We start from the raw sequence: 17,514 nt of genomic DNA on the forward strand, positions 1-17,514 counted from the left end.
AAACATATTAATACGCTGGAACTGATGCATATCAAGAAAACGCAATGGAAAACAACTATGTGCGCACTGGCGCGTACACAATTGTCATACTTAAGTAAAGTAAAGACACCTTAATAGAAAATGACTCAAGTAAAAGTGAAAATCACCCAGTAAAATACTACTTAAGTAAAAGTATTTGGTTTTAAATATATTTAACTAACTTAAGTACTTTTGGGTGCCAGGGAAAATGTATGTAGTAAAAAGTGCATTATTTTCTATAGGAATGTAGTGAAGTAAAGGTTGTCGAAAAAATAAATAGTAAAGTAAGGTACAGATACCCCCCAAAACTACTTAAGTAGTACTTGAAAGTATTTTTACTTAAATACTTTACCCCACTGTATATATATATTATTAATATTTAATTGAATGATTGAAATTATAACCCCATCCTCAGTAGCCAATACAACTCTCCTGTCGGATTTATCTATAGTTATGAATATGCACACAGGATTTATTTACAATCAAACCTGGTTCGAGCCCTGAATGCTGATTGGCTGAAATCCGTGGTAAATCAAACCATATACCATAGGTATGACAAAACATGACTTTTTGCTGTTCTAATTACGTTGGTAACCAGTTTATAATAGCATTAAGGCACCCAGGGGTTTTGCGGTAAATGGCCAACATACCACGACTAACCGCTGTATCCATGCACTCTGCGTTGCGTGAAGCTTAAGAACAGCCTTTATCCGTGGTATATTGGCCATATACCATACCATCTGTACCTTATTGCTTAATCATAGTTAAATTGACATCCATTGATGGAAAATGATCTGGTGAGTTTAATAAGGGCGAATAATCTTTTCTCTTGCCACATTCAAATTCCTTTATTACACCATGTCATAGCTTGCAATAATTATTATTTTGAGGAAACCCAAATTTAGCTTCTAACTTTATTACAAGTTACTATGATATCCCTTATTACTTGGCTTGATACGGTTATGGAAAAAGGGTTTATTGTATAGATATGACCAATGGAAATTTTAGCATGTAAATCTTGGTGGGGGGGGAAATAAAAAAGTGGGATGCATGCCAGCAAAGCCACTACACAACACAACACTAAACAATACAGATAATTGCACTATAACAGTGACAAACAGTGCCCACAAACTGTTAGGGCCTACTTAAAGCTGTCCCAACAGCAGTCCCAACATCTTACCACTGCTACACCTGGCTATCAGCTGAGCCTTGTCTGGCAGCGAAACAGTTTATTCAGCCTTAAAAAACATAGCTAATATGTCTGACTTGCTTAAACAAATGTGGTTTCTACTGACAATTGAGATGTACAAACTATGGCATAAGGGGGGGACAAGTGGATAAGAGGCAATCCATAATTTTGATTAAGACATTAATGAGCGAGCTAGGATGGACGTAGTCAATATAACTATTTGTTTAGCACTTTCGAAATGTACATCGACAGAATTCAGAACATGGGCCGTTCTTACAGTATTCTCCCTGTACACCAAGTCAGAATCGTAGGATAAATAAAGGGGGCATATAAGCAGACAATGAAAGCTCTTACAATATTAGATGATTACATTTCTCTAAAACAGGTTATAGGCTACATGTGCACCACCAAGTCGGAACGGTAGGCGAAGTTAAGAGGGGTAAATAGACCAAATTATTAGGGTGAGGCACATAGGCTACTACATCTTACTACACAACATACACTTAGTATTACTTTCTTAGCTACAGTATACTGTACATATCTCCCTGGCATATTACATAATTTATGCAGCAGCATACAATACATTTTTGGACTCACCTTGTTGTGCTGTGCTCACTTGAACAGGAAGGTGGCGCTGCGGTCCTTTGTGGGCAAATTTTGTCATCAAAGTCTGGCATTCAATGGATTTATGGTGCTTCAAAACAAATGGGAACTCTGAAAAAAACAAGATCGAATCATGATGATGTCATTGATCTTCAGGTCGTAGCTCTAGAAAGAGGCCGGATTTACAATTCTGAGTTGGAGTATTTTCACAGTCAGCGCTCACTTATTCCCAACTTCCCAGTTGTCTTGAACTCACTGAAGTCAAGTTTTCGCCGGTTACGAGTTCATAGTTGTTTTGAGCATGGCACATATCATGCTTCATTGACAGCATGGTCAATGTTGAATGTTTATCATTTAAAATTTGGAAAAGAGCCACTTAATCCCAGATTTGGGTCCACACAGCCACTCCACTGAATAGCAGGCTAGTGATTGCTTTGCAATGCTTGCAGTTAGCCGCTGATTCCTTCCAAACCACTCATTGTAGAATTTGCGATTTCCAACTTGTTGTGTAATGTTTATGTCCAATGGCCGATGAGCACTGATACGTTTTATCTATAATTTCTCTTCATTATTTCTCTTCATATGACAAGGATTAAAAAGGATTTGTCAGTAGATTGTAGACTTGATTCATGATGATGACTTCTAGCTAAGATTTTGAAAGTATGATGTTGACATGATCAGTCCAATCAAAGCTACTGTACATATAATGTGTTTTGACGTAATTTTATCTGTGGCCAATGACATTGAGCCTTACATTTTCTAATGTAACTCTATGGCAGCACCCAAGGGGATAGAATTTTCTAGCTCTACCCTTAGACTTGGCGGTGACCTAGGGTCCCCATGAGTGACAGAACACTGAGCCAATCACGGCGCAACACTCCGCATTTTCTGCTGGCTTGCCCCACCACCACAGAAAGCACTGAGCTAAACTGAAACACCTGCATTTTGGAGCTGCCTTACTCAAGAAAACAAAAAAGAGACCATGTTTGTATGCAGCTTTATTAACTCAATGATATATATATATATATATATATATATATATATATATATTTACATTGTTTGCAAACATGTATTAAAGCCAAAGTAACATGCAAGAAATGTGAGTCTCAAAACAGTGGTGGTCGCCACTGTGAAAAGAAAATTGGGTGAGTTTTCAGGTCTTTTGTGTCTGTTTTGAGTGATAATTGGGCTATAATTTTATTGACCTGGCAACCCTGTATACCCGGCTAATTCCCCCAGATTTAGGGTGACCACATGGCCCGGATTGTGCGGGACAGTAAAGCGTTTTGGCGCTTTGTCCCTCAACCTAACAATTATGTCCCGCATTTTATCAATAAATTAAAACACAACCAATTTGGAAAAAAGGTTGATTTGTTCAGTATTTCAGTCAGACTTCGTATTCATTTTCATTTTCATTTTATGAGAATTGACATTCCAACGTATATTTTGCAGTCACGTTGCATTTATGACAATATATTATATAAGGATGTGGCGCTGGTGATGTTAAGCATTTCTCCAATCATTGTTGAGATCTCATATTCCGCGCAGCTCAAGAAACGTAGGCCAATGTCATACCAATCACATTTGTCAAATCCTGTTAGGCTCAATTCCAGCTAAACTTGGAGAGGACAGTTAACTACCAGTAATTTCAAAACGTGTACGTCTAATGAAGAGCTCTCCATAACATTCTCCAGACCAACCAGAAATGTTTCATTGGCCACATATTCCCAGATTTTCATAAAACAGCCACACAAGTGGTCTCTCGTTTCTAGATCCCCAAATTTTGCAGGAGGCATAAAAAGAGTAGGTTACGTGTGCTTTAATATTCATGTGTTGGCTACACTATACTTCGAATGTCCCTCAAAATCTTCCCATTGTCCAGTGGTGGAAAGTACTTAAGTAGTACTTTAAAGTATTTTATTTAAGTCGTTTTGGGGGGGGGATCTGTACTTCACTATTTATATTTTTGTTCACTTTTACTTCACTACATTCCTAAAGAAAATAATGTGCATCTTTCTCCATACATTTTCGCTGACACCCAAAAGTACTCATTACATTTTGAAAGGAAAATTGTCAAATTCACACACTTATCAAGAGAACATCCCTGGTCATCCCTACGGCCTCTGATCTGGCAGACTCACTAAACACAAATGCTTCGTTTGTAAATTATGTCAGTGTTGGAGCATGCCCCTGGCTATCTGTAGATAAAAACAAACAAGAAAATGTTGCCGTCTGGTTTGCTTAATATAAGGAGTTTTAAACTTTTACGTTTACTTTTGATACTTAAGTCTATTTAAAACCAAATACTTTAAAACTTTTACTCAAGTAGTATTTTACTTGGTGACTTTCACTTGAGTCATATCTTTACTGTTACTCAAGTATGACAATTGAGAGCTTTTTTACACCACTGCAGTTGTCCCGCATTTGTGTATTTTAAATGTGGTTACTCTACCTAACCAGGTTCACCAGGGGTATAGGTCCGTGGCATTAATCGAATCCCACATGTGACTCGATAGCTTCATGTTGAATATATCAAGGGGCATTTGTAGTCTGTAGAGTGTAGTGTATAACTTTCACGTTCGTGCTTATCACATATGATTTACCGCCTAGATTATGCGCAACACGTGTCTCCGTCGTGCACGTCCATTTTGCCCAAGGCCACTTTCGCATGCAGTCACGGACATGCGCGTAGACGCAAGCACATATTGCAGTAATAGGACCACAGTAGAAACGCAGATATTTGGCCAGCAATGCCCTTTTTATGATTGAAATGTATGGGAAAAGTGTATTGGTTATACATTTAACCAGAATGAAAATGCTTTGAAACAACCTCAAATTACTCCGATTTGAGGTAGTTTCAGTTTTGCATGTTCTGTTCTAAAAGACTGACGATGATTAGACCTATCCCCTCAGAAATGCACTATATAACGCATTGATAAGTCAAGTAATTAGAAACGATACTTTTTATAATTATGAAAAACAATGAGCGTCTGGGTTTTCTACGCGATAACAGATCAACTGGTCCTCTTATTCAGTAGCATGTCGTTATGATTCTTGCATCAATTAATACTGTATATGAAATGTAGTTACACTAGTGAGCACTAGATGGTGCCACTGCAGCTTATTTTGCCTCAGTCTTTCTAAGCAGAGTCCAATGATGTATAAACACAATAACCTTTTTCAATAGTGTGGCAAAGGGTACTTCAGCTGTTCCTGGCCATCAGTAGTACTTACACTGATGTTCTTGCAGTTCAGTTGCTAGTAAACATCTTGACACCAAGACATTTGGTGGCATCCTCAGAACCGGTCCCAAATCTGAACCTGCAGTGTTAGAATGCAATGTTCCTTTTCAGACAGAGTACTTACGCTACCGGTGGTGCTTCTTTTGATCAAAATCAGAACACAAAACGAATCACACACTCACAACCTGCAAAACACTAATGTGTATATAGGCTTCTGTATATTAGACAATTAATATACTAGTAAACCTTTCATCCATAAACTATAGCAGCTTCTTTCATTACAACCCCCAAATCCATGGTATGCAATTAGGCTACTGTATATTAGAAAATCAATATACCAATAACCTCAAATTATATCAGCTATTGATTGCTTGAAAGAAAATAAATAAGCAAAGAGAACGACAATGGAGAGAAACAAGTTAGGGAGACAGACACTGGGGAGTTTGTAAATGTCTTCACAACACTGGACAGGTACTGGGACTACACAACAGACAAAGACACATTCAATATTAGGGGAAAATGGTTTAATTTTGGAGACAGAGGCAAAGAAACACCACACATGAACAAACATTTACCAAATAAAACATCGACTTGGCTTTCCAACTACACACCACTCATTCTATGGTAAAAACAGAAAAATCTAACGACACAGGTAAAAAGCAAAAAGCCCAGAACTAAAACAACAAATAATTAACTTTCTATTAAACTAATACATTTATTTATCCATCCACACAAGTTGCCTATAATCAATCCGGATGGTCATTTATAATAACCATGTGGACAGAGCACAATACTACTAACATGAAACTTACCACAATTTTAGAGGACCCCCCCCCAAAAAAAAGTGAATAACAAAGTGAGGAACATGTAGAGAGCAAGTTAATGAAATCAAAATTAAGGTTATTTTAAGAAATAAAACATACTACCAAAACTGTTCTCATTGACGACCACCAAGAAGCCTAACTCAGGACCCACATTCAAGGCGAGGCCTTATAGAGAGGCCAGACATTTTTTTCCAATATAGATTTTTTTCTTTAATTATTTCCAATATAAAAAAGCTTCACTGGTACAAAATACATATCAACAACCAGTATTGTAGAAATTGGAAAGAGCCTGTTTTTGTCATTTTGTTATTTTCAAATCCCACCCAAGTTTTAAAAAAGTTTGTTAATTAAAACAGAAAATCACTACTGTAATAATGCTTTACAGATCAGATAACATCAAGATGCACCGCGACTTTGGTTTTTCTCAAGACAACACAAACATCTATCAAATCATTTATGTGGAGAAGAACATGAACAAAGAATTCATATCAATTATTAATCAGACAATAAAAAATGGTACAGAACGAGGACAGATAGATTGTTGACCAAGACAATATCTAAGAGACGCAAAGCTACCACATACTTTGTCAAATAGCACTTCAGAGTATGAGAGAGCAGTGAGCAGTGACAGAAATACTGAGACGACATCCAATATGGCACCCTATTCCCCATGGGCCCTGGTCAAAAGTAGTGCACTATGTAGGGAGTAGGGTGCCATTTGGAACGCAATCCAAAAATGGTGGTTGTGACAGAAGCCCCCGAAGTGAGTCTCAAGTTCCTATACCCTGACCCATGTGTGATTTTATATTGTGCTTATATTTCAACATTTTCAGTAACACTTCTTTTTACAATAGTTTTAGAACTAACTACCTGTTATAATCAATTCAATATTAACTAACATTAGTTATCAGTTTGTTGTAGCCTACATACTAAATCATTTTTTGAAAACTGTCAAAGACAAATCAATGTTTATAATATGGCACACTTCCCAGGTTTTGGTTGATGCAAAAAATGATATTTCTATTATAATCAATAAATCAAAATACAACCACTACCATTTTGCCCAATAACAAGCATTCATAATATACATAATCTGTGACCGTACCTTAAAGTACTCAACTCTGTCACTCACCAACAAGGGGATTTTATCTTCGAAAGTGTCGGGTTTTTCTTGTATAATAATTTTAAAAAATGACTTGCCAATGTGTTAAAATTCACACATCACATTACATTTGAACCAATAACTTGACACAAAGTGGGGGGAAAAACAGAGGGTGATTTAGCCTTAATGACACACTGGTATCAATATAATAACAAGCATGCCAAAATAAAAAATAAAAGAGCGTGACCTAACTTCAGCAATCTCTAATAATAACAACCTTGGCCTAATAGTATCTGTGTAGGCAGTTTCTAGACATAATATGGCACTTTGATTATTGTATTTGGATATAAAAACACACTGCAAAAAGCACATGCTCCATCATATTGAACGCAAAATATTGTTTTATTAGTAGTACCTTGGTAGTTCTGGGAAGTGCCACCAACCCATGCTTCAAAGACAAAAAGATTAGCAAAAAAGTGAACATTTCCCCTAACATTTCTGCTAATAACTGACATAAACCACTCCCATTCAACAAACAAAACTCTAAACTCCTCTCAACAAGTGCTGCTAGAACTCCCAAGCTAAAACTGGTGCCATCTGTGGTGATAAAAAAAAAATAAAGTGTTTAAAATGGCAACAATTGTGCATTTTGTGTCTTGTTAATCCCAAATCTGTTGCGAAAGACACCTTACGCAGTGCTTGCATCTTCCACACAGAGCTGAATCTCAAACACAAAGGACCCTGAGTTGACAACCCTTGTTTAGAACCATTTGGGTCGTAGTCATTAGGGCACACCGTAGCAAAACGTTTTGCAACGGAAAATGAAAACAAGCCGATCTTATTGGGCAAGTTCAGATAGTCTCCCATGCTCGATTCTGTTTTGTGCCTAGTGAATACGACCCCGGTACACATTTTTCTTTTTGGGGAACCTTTCTTTGGGGGGGCTGAATGTAAATGATTTGAGCTGACCCATCAGCTTCGCAGTTCAACTGACAGAAAGTAGGCTAGTCCATTATCACCCCTATAAAAGACACACTTCTGTTTGGAGTAGTAAACTTTATGCTGAACCATGGAATGCTTTTGTAAACCAACACTGTTTTGGTGGGGGTGAGTTGAGCAGTGTTAACACATAGATACTGTGCGTAAGTTTTGAATAGAAAATAGCTTTTTTAATGTGTGATAAACTAATATCTTATCACCAACAAAGAAATTCAATGTGTGTGTGAGTGACCAAATAAAAATTCTCGCTCACGTTCAGGGGCTCCGAGTGTTTTTTACTGTCACAAAACAAAGTGTGTGTGTGTGTGTGTGTGTGTGTGAAAATGGGCACCTTCACATATTGTAAGAACTTAAAATACTGTGTGTGTGAGTTTGACACATGGGCACTTTAAACAAAAAAGCATTCTCTGTCTTCTGTGTTAAGAGACATTATATTTCGATACGAGGCATCTACACTAAACAAAAACTGAAACATCCATTTATCAAATAAATTCTCATCAAGAAGAAATTCACCAAAAATTCTCAAGTACCTTAAGTAAGAATTTAATACTAAGTTTTAATCGTTGTCTTTTTTTAAAGTAGGAAAAAACAAAAACAAATTCAGTCTATATACTCCCCAAGATGACAATGACAATCTATTAACTGATGTGTCCAAAAAAAGCTAATAATCCATAAAGGAATTCTGACAATACAGTGACTTCAGAAAGTATTCACACCCCTTTGACTTTTTCCACATTTTGTTTTGTTACAGCTTGAATTTCAAATATAGATTTTCTTGGTCCATGGCCTACCCACAATACCCCATAATGTCAAAGTGGAATAACGTTATTCGAAATTGACAAATTAATAAAAACATTTTTTTTTTTAAATCTGAGTATTCAACCCTTTTGTTATGGCAAGTATAAATAAGTTCATAAAATAAGTTGCATGGACTCAGGGTGCAAAAGTGTTTAACATGAATTTTGAATGGCTCTCTCTGTACCCCACACATACAATTATCTGTAAGGTCCCTCAATTGAGCAGTGAAGTACAAACACAGATTCAGCACAAAGACCAGGGAGATTTTCCAATGCCTCGCAAAGAAGGGCACCTATTGGTAGATGGGGCAAAAAAAACAGACATTGAATATCCCTTTGAGCATGGTGAAGTTATTAATTACACATTGTATGGTATATCAATACACCCAGACACCACAACTCAGTTGCCGGAGAGGAAGGAAACCGCTCAGGGATTTTCCCATGAGGCCAATGGTGACTTTAAAACAGTTAATGGCTGTGATAGGAGAAAACTGTAGTTACGCAACAATACTAACCTACTAATTGATAGAGTGAAAAGGAAGCCTGTACAGAAAAATAAATATATTCCAAAACATGCATAATGTTTGCAACAAGGCACTAAATTAATACTGAAAAAAATTAGCAAAGCAATTCACAAAGTAAATCATTAAGGACTGAGGAGTTTTTCAGGATAAAAAAAAAAAGACAGAATGGAGCTAAACACAGGCTAAATCCTAGAGGATAACCTGGTTCAGTCTGCTTTCCACCAGACACTGGCCGATGAATTCACCTTTCAACCTCACACACAATGCCAAATCTACACTGGAGTTGCTTACCAAGAAGACAGTGAATGTTTCGGAGTGGCCAAGTTACAGTTTTGACTTAAATCTACGGTAAGACCTGAAAATGGTTGTCTAGCAATGATCAACAACCAATTTGACAGAGCTTGAATTTTTTTTTTTTTAAGAACAAATGGTCAAATTTGCATGCTTCAGTTAGGCTGGCACCTAGCCGAACTCGGCTAGCCTAGTTAAATGACCTTCACTTGAAAAACGAGAAAGAAGCGGAAATAGTACGGTTAGTCTATTTTGAGACGCCGTAGTCAGTATACACTTCCTCAGTAAGAATTCATCTAAGATAACTCAAGAAATCTGTAATTCATTTTGATGAAGATTTATTTTAGTCGGGCAATTTTACATCTAAGTTGTTTCGTGCAGTATTTTTCAATTAAAACATTTGCATGAAAACAAGTAGTCTCTTGTTGAATGACAAAGACTTTATTAAAGAATCCCTACTGTTGACCAATCACCAAAAAAATCATCACAGAAGTCCAAACGAACAAAAACGTCACAAAATGTCGTCATAATATATTCAAACTCCACTGAACTGTTTCAGCTGGGAAGCATGCGGACACCTTTACCCAGAAAGACTCACAGCTGTAATCGCTGTCAAAGGTGCTTCTACAAAGTATTGAATCGGGTGCAAATACTTATTTAAATTATATATTTTTGTATTTAAATTTGTCAATAATTTGTGCCAAAATTTCTGAAACCATGTTTTCACAGTCACTTTATGGGACATTGTGTGTAGATGAGTGAGGGGAGAAAAATCTAGTCATCCATTGTGAATTCAGACTAACAAAATGTGGAATAAGTCAAGGGGTATGAATACTTTCTGAAGGCACTGTACATGTAAGTTAAGTAGGAATTACATCACCACTCGTAATGACATTTATTTTTCGAAAGGTTGTGTTGATCGAGCAAACATTTTTTTATTTTTTTTATCCTCTTTAAAAACTTGAAACACTTAGACCCTAGCAGATGACATTACAACATAATCTACAAAATAACCCCAAAGTTAACCTAAACTTCTATAGATTCAATGGTATAAAATATAGGTAATCTAAGTGTGCATTTAAACCACAGATTGTCTATTTGTGAATCAGTTCTAAAAAGTTCATGTAGGTAGTCATAGCAAATCTACCTTTTAATTGTGCCGTAAATATTTTTTGGGGGAATAAAGAATAAAGCTAAATAGGTAAATAAACTGTTATATTTTCATTAATGAAAACCAAGTCACCAACAGCCTTAGCGAGAAAATTGAAAATCTTTACAATGCCTTCTTGAATATTAAATGTGAAAAACCATAACAACGCTCTGAGGGGCATTCTGGTTGATAATCAGACTTGTTTTCAAAATTGTTTTGCTAGTCGAGTGGTCTTAGGGTGCCGAAATGGCACCCTTTTCCCTACATAGTGCACTACACTTTTGACTAGAGCTCTGGCGGCGAATAACAATCTGTGCACTAAATAGGGAATAGGGTGTCATTTCAGACACAGCCTTATAGTATGTTGTTTCAGAAGCCAGCATATTGCTAATGGCACAAAGTAGCACCGTGCTGTGCTAGTCCCTGTATTAAAACTTTCAAGTGAACTTTAGACCGAGAGAAGAGGTTAAAAGAAACAACATAAAAACAAGCAAATTACAAAATGTAAAAAGAAAGAATAAACTATCCCACAGGCTTTTAAAACAATGTTTTTTTCTGCATTTGCTAAATAGTCTCTTAAATGAAATAAGCGCAGGTAAGATTTCACATTGATTTTGCTTGTCCTCCCTCCCTTCCCTCCCATTACATTTATACAGAAAAACTAGAGAAAAATGAAGTTACATGCGAAAGAAATTGGACTTATCCAAAATGGCAGCCTATTCCCTATATAGTGCAGCACCTAGCACTGATCAAAAAGGCTTTGGTCAGAAGTAGTGCACTATACAGGGTGCCATTTTGGATACAACCAATCAGGTTGAGCTATGGTCAAATTTCATATGTCAAAGGTCAGTGGGGGGGGGGTGTGGTCAGGTAGCCTATTGGTCAGGCGAGCTTTAGCGAGACATCAGAGACAACAATGGTGGGAGGATGATGAGGAGTAGCCGGGAGGAAGAGGAGGAGTTTTGGGTTGGCTTTCAACACCATGAGGACATGCTAGGCTAACGATGAGCAAACAGGCATGGAGATTTTTTCTAAAAAAGGGAAGAAAAAACACGAAAGGAGAGAGGTAGAGAGAGCGAGAGAGAGAGACAGAGAGAGACAGAGAGGGAGAAAGAAGTTAGCCACAGCACAATAACCTTTCAACCATGAGGCACCAACAACGACAAACAATGCCAATCACCACATATAACATAATGACAATTGGGGATGTTTCCCCACACACACACACACAAAACAATACAAACAATACAGTTTGATACAGGAAATGACATCATCAGATTAGGAAATTACATCACTAGACGTATGTTAGACAGTCAGACATGCACATACACTTGGCACTCAAAGTGATCCATCTCTAACCAGTCAGTCCCTTCAGGAGAGACATGGATGGATGGAATGATTGGAAGAAGTTAATTATGAAAAGAAGTGAGCAGAGGTAGCCCCAGCAGCTTGGCATTGCTTGGTTCTAAGAAAGAAAAAGAATGAGAGATGGAAGCAGAGAGAAAAAGCGAAAGAGCTTCACATATTAAGAGGTGACAGATCAATGCAACAGACTGAAGCCCAAGAGCTCTGATAGTCTGACAGGATGAGGTGTGTCTGAGCCTTAGTCAACCTGTCCATTTTAAACCTAGTAAGTAGATACAATGAAATGGTACAGAAATAATCAAATCTAGTGCTCCCTCTTTTATATCACAACACAAAATACCATTTTGAACACTGGCTCTAGTGATAGCTATAAATAATCATAAATTAACACACTTTATACCACTCTTAAAAATGACATGATGAAACTGTAAAAGGAATGGATGCAGTAACAATAGACATGTAAAGAACGTAACAGTTTTAAGATAATAAGACCCCAGTGGAGTGAGTCTGAATGACACCCACGATAGTAGTACGGCGCCCCTGGAGCCAATTAGGGTTAAGTGCCTTGCTCAAGGGCACATCGGCAGATTTATGACATTATCGGCTTGGGTATTCCAACCAGCGACCTTTCGGTTACTGGCCCAACACTCTAACCTCTAGGCTACCTGCCACCCTATTAATTAAGTCTCTGCTGTGGTGATCAGATGGCCTTGGCTTTAGTCGTAGGTTGGGTAGACTTAGACTTACCCTTGTAATGCTAACATAGAGCCTGGGGAAAAAGGCCCTGGGTAAGATCAGTAGGGTTTGCTGTCGTTCTTAGAGCGCTTCAGCTGCACCTTGAGCCTCTTCATGCCGATCTGGAAGCCGTTCATGGCCTGGATGGCGGCCTGTGCCGACACCGGATTGTCGTAGCTGACAAACCCTGAGGAATGGAGGAAGGAAATTAGGGCTAGTGACATACCAAACTCAAAACAATGAGGAAAAAAAAAAAAGTCTTCAGAGATTTCCATGACATACCAGGGGGCTGTGATCAATGAGTTAGATAACAGTCCTAAATATTCCTAATCTTTTCCAGAAATATAGACTTCAAATCGGAACGGTATCATTGGTTTGACAACCAGCAACCCTATTTAATAAAGAAAATCAAGCGATATGACTGTTTGTCAAAATGTACAGTGCATTCAGAAAGTTCAGACCCCTTGCCTTTTCCACATTTTATTAAGCTAAAACCTTATTCTAAAATGGATTAAATACTACTTTTTCCTCATTAATCTACACACAATACCCCATAATAACAAAGCAAAAAACAGGTTTAGAAATGTTTGCAAATGCATAAAATAAATACCTTATTTCCACAAGTATTCAGACCCTTTGCTATGAGACTCGAAATTGGGCTCCGATGCATCCTGTTTCCATTGTTCTTCCTTGAGATGTTTCTACCAAGCCATGAGGTCAAAATAATTGTCCGTAGAGCTCCGAGACAGGATTGTGTCGAGGCACAGATTTTGGGAAGGGTACCCCAAAAAAATTCTGCAGCTTGAATGTCTCCAAGAACACAGTGGCCTCTATCATTCTTAAATGGAACAAGATTGGAACCACCAAGACTCTTCCTAGAGCTGGCTGCCCAGCCAAACTGAGCAATCAGGGGAGAAGGGCCTTGGTCAGGGAGGTGGCCAAGAACCCCATGGTCACTCTGACAGAGCCTCAGAGGTCCTCTGTGGGGATGGGAGAACCTTCCGGAAGGACAACCATCTCTGCAGCACTCCACCAATCAGGCTTATATGGTAGAGTGGCTCAGTAAAAGGCACATGACAGTCCGCTTGGAGTTTGCCAAAAGGCACCTAAACAAGATTCTCTGGTCTGATGAAACCAAGATGGAACTCTCCTGCTCCAGAGTGCTCAGGACCTTAGACTGTGGTGAAGGTTCACCTTCCAACAGGACAAAGACCCTAAGCACACAGCCAAGTCAACACAGGAGTGGCTCCGGGACTCTGAATGTCCTTGAGTGGCCCAGACAGAGCCCGATCTAACATCTCTGGAGAGACCTGAAAATAGCTGTGAAGGGACACTCCCGATCCAACCTGACAGAGCTTGAGAGGATCTGCAGAGAAGAATGGGAGAAACTCCCCAAATACTGGTGTGCCAAGCTTGTAGCGTCATACCCAAGAAGACTTGAGGCTGTAATCACTGCCAAAGGTGCTTCAACAAAGTACTGAGTAAAAGTTCTGAATACTTATGTAAATGTAATTTCAGTTTATTTTTATTTTTATAAATGAGCAAAAATGTCTAAAAAACAGTTTTGCTTTGTCATTATGGGATATTGTGTGTAGATTGATGAGGGGAAAAAACGATTTAATACATTTTAGAATAAGGCTGTAACGTAACAAAATGTGGAAAAAGTCAAGGGGTCTGAATACTTTCCGAATGCTCTGTAGCTGGTTAATGATCCTGCTTTCTACCCCAGCGGCCATTGAGCCAGTTATTTCTCATGTTTGGAGGCAGCAGACTAGACTACATACCGAAGCACTTGCTCAGATTGGTCTGTTTGTCGATGAAGACTTTGGCAGAGACGACACTTCCAAAAGGCATGAACATCTGAAGGACATCCTGGTCTCCAAACTCCTGGGGCAGGTGGTAAATGAACAGGTTGGCTCCCTCAGGACCTGAGGGAGAGAAAGCGGAAAGAGCAAGAGGGGAGAGGATCGCAGGGGAGGAGAGAGGGGTGGAGAGGAGAAGAGGAGAGGTAGAGAGGAGACAGATCAAGAGACCGATCAAGAAACAGAATCATGTGGCATGATGCACAGCTGTGGCCATCAGACTGACATGGGTTCAAAATTGTATTTGAAATCTTTCCAATACTCAATCTGTGCTTGATTGCACTCGCCTGGAACCAATGGAATAGTCCCAAGAGCACCAAAGCCTGCCAATCTGGCACTCGAGGGCCCTGGAGTGAAGTTCCCCTTAGGTGCAGATCTAGGATCAGCTTCTCCCCTCCCCCAATCCTAACCACTGCAAAGCTGACCAAAGATCAGCTTCCAGGCCGGGGCAACTCACCTTATTCCCACTAGTGGCAGGCTCAAGCAAATGCTCAAAGTATTTGAAAGAAAACCAATACTACCTGACCCCACGTTGTGGTTAGTGTGTGGACTGAGACTCACCCTCCCTCTGGCTCCCGGCTGAAGGAGCAATGAAGGAGAGGAGAGGACGGAGGTTTAGATTTGTTTTTTGAGAAAGAGAGATACTGGTACTAAGTAAATATGTGACACTGTGCCCTATGGGTTAGTCGATTATTTTCTTTTAATGTCATACATATTTTACTTGCAAAGCCCATTTGGGCTTACAAGAAACTAGTTGAGACACACATGGCCAAAACATTTATATTTACATTACATTTTGGTAATTTAGCAGACTTACAGTCAATGCATTCCACTTAAGGTAGCTAGGTAAGGCAACTATATATCACAATCAATGTAAGTTAACAAGACAACATTTGCAGCCTAACTGGTGTGTGGACTGAGACTCACCCTCCTTCTGGCTCCCGCCGGCTGCTCCCTGCAGTAGGGACTGGCTGTAGAGGGAAGGCAGAGCGGAGGCCGTGTACTGCTGCATCCCTGAGTAGGCCTGAGTCAGTGCGTCCATGGAACTCGCCCCCGAGCCGTTCGCCATCGAGGCCCCCAGTCCTCCGTTCATAGCCGCCATTCCTAACACAGTAGACGTAAAGATATCATTTATTTTGTCAATTCAAAAATACACATTACATCCATGCAACTGGATACAGCAGCCAGCAGAAAGTCCTCGACACCTAAAGTTCTCTCTACCATACAGACTGGCATACATTTGAGATTAAAATGACACTAGTCTAGCCCTATACTAAATAGCTATTTCAATGGATATTCTCCTAAGCATGCTTTTTAGTCCAAACCAGGCAATGTATCCGTAAAACCAGCCCTTAATCCAACATTTGACAATCATGAATGTGGACTACCATACAGGTAAAGAAGCTTGAACATCAACAGAATTAAGGTATGATTTTTGAAAGGCCGAAAAACAAAAAAAAGGCTGAAGAAAAGGTAGTAAAAGTCATTGTTTTTAGTGCAGTACTCACGGTTGGAGTACTCACCGCTGACACCCCCAGTGAGGGCGTTGAGGTTGTTGAGACCCATGGAGGCCCCCGTCAGGCCCCCGCCGAGGCCCTGGGTCAGGCCCAGAGAGGCCAGGGTGTTCATGGCTGCACCAGCGCTGGAGCCTACCGTCTGGCCTGCTGCTGGGGAGGAGAGGGGTCAGAGGTTACCATCAGGTGCCGTTTAAACCTAGCAAAGACGTGGTATAATGGAGTAGATAGAGCAGGCCAAGCAACTGAATAAGAAGCAGGTGCACTCATAGGTGTTTTTTTTTTTTTTGGGACACATAATCTTAGTCCTGGACTAAAAAGCAAGTTCAATGGGGAATCTCCATCAAAAAGTTTATAGTCCAGGACTATGTTTAATCTGTGTCGTAAGATTAAGCGCCGTGGATTTTTTGGTGAGCAGCACATTTTTTATAGAGCGAAAAATGAAGGGAGAAACTAACATTGGCCTCAGACTGCTAGATTACCTGGACTATAGAGAGAGAAACTGGGCTATAGTTACCTGAGTTATAGAGATTACCAAGAGCGCCGTTGGCTGACAAGGCATTGGAGCCGCCGCCTGAGTTCTGGGCTGCAGAGGCAGCAGCAGCTAACGTGGCCAGGTTCTGCAGCTGCAGCTGGTTCACACCTGGAAGAGGTGAGTGAGAGAGAGATTGTTTTATTTCAACTTTATTTATTCAGGTATGTCAATTAAGAACAGATGCTTATTTGCAATGACAACCAAGAGGGGGGAAATGGAGCTGCATTAGCCGTTCTTATGGGAGACCAGAAGAGCGGAATCATCCGCATACAGAAAGAAATGGCAAAAACAAGAAGACTTCGTAGCATTGACATATAAACAGGAAAAGAAGTGGCCCTGGCACACTGCCTTGAGGCACTGCACCGGTTCTTGATTTTCACCCCTATAAATTAGTCCCCAGCAGACTTGTGTCTCCTAGAATAGCTCCTCTGATTAATGTTCCAATCTTACTCAACGGTAATGTGATTTTAGTGGTTGTGAAACTATGTGGGAGTAAAGCATCGTGACGGAAGGCTGTTTACATGAACAGTTGTATGTTTATCAGAGTGGGTTTGAGTTGTGGAGGACGGGAACAGGGACAGGAAAAAAATGAGTGACTCACCTCCTAGCCTCTGCATGCCACCAAAATTACTCTGGTTACCGGTAGATGTCGCCTGTTGGAGCAACTGTAAAAGAAAGAGAGAGTTCTAGAACAGAGTAAAGGAGACTTGTGCTCTTTCCAAATAATTTTTGTCTTTCCTTGATTCCCCACGTCCTCTCTCCTC

General features: G+C 39.5%; 1 protein-coding gene across 11 annotated transcripts in view; it reads right to left on the minus strand.

Annotated features, from left to right (window-relative positions):
* Nucleotides 1-5,559: 5,559 nt before the first annotated feature.
* LOC106573061 (CUGBP Elav-like family member 2) overlaps nucleotides 5,560-17,514 on the minus strand; it is a 70,938-nt gene continuing 58,983 nt past the window's right edge. For 5 of the 11 annotated variants that reach the window (XM_045696861.1, XM_045696868.1, XM_045696870.1 and 2 more), the window contains exons 8-15: nucleotides 17,352-17,415; nucleotides 16,733-16,858; nucleotides 16,210-16,368; nucleotides 15,629-15,805; nucleotides 15,263-15,280; nucleotides 14,624-14,767; nucleotides 12,852-13,026; nucleotides 5,560-11,770 (exon numbers count right to left, since the gene is read on the minus strand). In XM_045696861.1, the coding sequence (XP_045552817.1) occupies nucleotides 12,899-13,026; nucleotides 14,624-14,767; nucleotides 15,263-15,280; nucleotides 15,629-15,805; nucleotides 16,210-16,368; nucleotides 16,733-16,858; nucleotides 17,352-17,415 (816 nt within the window). In that variant the 3' untranslated portion in view covers nucleotides 5,560-11,770; nucleotides 12,852-12,898. The remainder of the gene's footprint in view (nucleotides 11,771-12,851; nucleotides 13,027-14,623; nucleotides 14,768-15,262; nucleotides 15,281-15,628; nucleotides 15,806-16,209; nucleotides 16,369-16,732; nucleotides 16,859-17,351; nucleotides 17,416-17,514) is intronic. The other 6 variants (XM_045696865.1, XM_045696862.1, XM_045696863.1 and 3 more) reach the window with 6 other exon arrangements.

This window comes from Salmo salar, chromosome ssa16, assembly GCF_905237065.1.
Source record: "Salmo salar chromosome ssa16, Ssal_v3.1, whole genome shotgun sequence".
Taxonomy (NCBI): domain Eukaryota; kingdom Metazoa; phylum Chordata; class Actinopteri; order Salmoniformes; family Salmonidae; genus Salmo; species Salmo salar.